At 55.3% G+C, this 1,869-nt stretch overlaps 2 protein-coding genes across 2 annotated transcripts; one reads left to right on the forward strand and one right to left on the reverse strand.

Annotated features, from left to right (window-relative positions):
- Positions 1-75: 75 nt before the first annotated feature.
- H257_19469 (hypothetical protein) lies at positions 76-633 on the forward strand (the record flags this gene model as incomplete). The annotated part of the gene is made up of 1 exon (XM_009848612.1): positions 76-633. A coding segment is annotated over one exon (474 nt), but the record flags the coding sequence as incomplete, so codon positions are not given.
- Positions 634-892: 259 nt separating this feature from the next.
- On the reverse strand, positions 893-1,687 carry H257_19470 (hypothetical protein; the record flags this gene model as incomplete). The annotated part of the gene is made up of 1 exon (XM_009848613.1): positions 893-1,687. The coding sequence occupies one exon, from the start codon at positions 1,685-1,687 to the stop codon at positions 893-895; it is 795 nt and encodes a 264-aa protein (XP_009846915.1).
- Positions 1,688-1,869: the final 182 nt, after the last annotated feature.

The raw sequence follows: 1,869 nt of genomic DNA on the forward strand, positions 1-1,869 counted from the left end.
TGCTACTGGGCCATGCAAATGCTCGGCGCGTACGTCATTGGCAAGTACCTCGACCGCCCCGGCAGCAAGAAGCCCAAGGCGTTGCAGTCCATCTTTGTCATCAGCACCCTCGTTATGCTCATGTGGGGGTCGTCCTTGTGGATGCAATTGTCGTTTGACTTGGGCTTGAAGGGCAAGAAGAAGCTCATTGACTTCAAAGACGACGGCTTCATCCTCAAGTTCTTGCTCTTCATCTCGTACGGGTTTAACGACTCAATTCTGCAAGTGTGGGCGTACTGGCTCATGGGCCAGTTCTCGGACGACTTGGGCACGCTGGGCCGGTATGCTGGCTACTACAAGTGCGTGCAGTCGGGCATGGCTGCCGTGTCGTGGCGCCTGGGGGGTATTCCCATCTCCCCCATTGCCACCGTCGTGGTCAACTGGGTGCTGGCCACCATCGGGATCATTTGTGCCTACTTCTCCGTCAAGACCTACATGGAGGACAAGTCGACCGAAAACTACGAAGGCGTGGAATCCCCGTCGGACAAGAAGGCCGTGTCCTTGCATTAACCGGGTTTGGTGCAATCTGCTGGGTCTAGTTTTGTGTTTCCACTAACGTTTCGACTACTAACGTTAATGAGTATTTGTACATACCGTAATGTCTTTCTTGGTTTCGCAGCCACGACGCAATACACAAACAAATGAGCGTATGAATTATACTAGTACAGGTCACAAGTTGCAATGACACACGAACATGATGACGTAACGGGGGAACGAAATTGCGATGACATCCCAAGTACCAGTACGTTCAGTCCAGTGTACACGTTACATATCGGGGCTACACATGCTGTTCGAGCATTCCCCACGAATAACTCAACTTTACGTTCATACCCGACAACACACACACAGTACATTAACGATAGTACGGTCGGTCCTCAGCACTACTAAATGATAGGTCGTAGCCGCCGTAATTATTGCGGAGGGAACTCGGGGACTCGTGGCTTTGGTTGGTTGGTATGAACCTAAACTCGTCATCGTCGGAGAAGTTGTGGGGTCGGCCTTTAATGGCCAGGTGTTTCCCCGTGGGTTCTTGGTCGTACCGGTACTCGTCGCGAAGCACGAGTTGGTGGTCGCGGCAGTTGTCTTGCTGTTGCCGAGCCGACTTGGTCCGGGGCAGCCGTGATGGATTGTCTTGGTCAGAACGATGATGGTGGCGGTGGGATGACGAGTACTCGTGCTGGCGGTGGTACTCGTCGTAGCCGTCTTGGACATCGTAGCTGAGACTCGTTCGTGGGTCGTACTGCGACGTCACGCGGCGAGGCGGCGGCGGGGGAAGCTCGTCTACCCGTCGCGTGTCCTGTTTGTACATGTAGTGGGACACGGCCAAGTCTAGCTTGGGGTTGCTACTCCCAAGATCGTCATTTTCGTCCATGTACAGGCGTGGCATTTCCGTGATGCCGCCGCGGGGGTTGACCATGGGAATAGACGAATGACCTCTGGGCGTCGGGTCGCTCTCTTTGTACACCGACATGGTGCCTCGTTGGAGGCGATGGCACTCCCACGCTGCCTTGCGCTGCCGACGGTGACGGATGCAGCACCCCACCAGCACCCCCACCACCGCCAAACCCACGACCCCCCCTACGATCGAAATGTACAACTTTGTATTGGTCACGGGCGGGATTGGGTCTATCACTTGAACCGACGCCATCACGCTCACGTCCAGCCGCACACCTTTGCCCACATCTACCGTCACGACCAAGTACACGTTGTACGAGCCAGCCTTGCGAAGCACCAACGACGTCGGAATGAACGATGTCGGGCCAGTGATGTTGATATCGATCAACGAAGGGTGCGAAGAGAACGGACCGCACGACGCGTTGCGGCGACACA

Source organism: Aphanomyces astaci (genome assembly GCF_000520075.1).
Source record: "Aphanomyces astaci strain APO3 unplaced genomic scaffold supercont1.643, whole genome shotgun sequence".
Taxonomy (NCBI): domain Eukaryota; phylum Oomycota; class Saprolegniomycetes; order Saprolegniales; family Verrucalvaceae; genus Aphanomyces; species Aphanomyces astaci.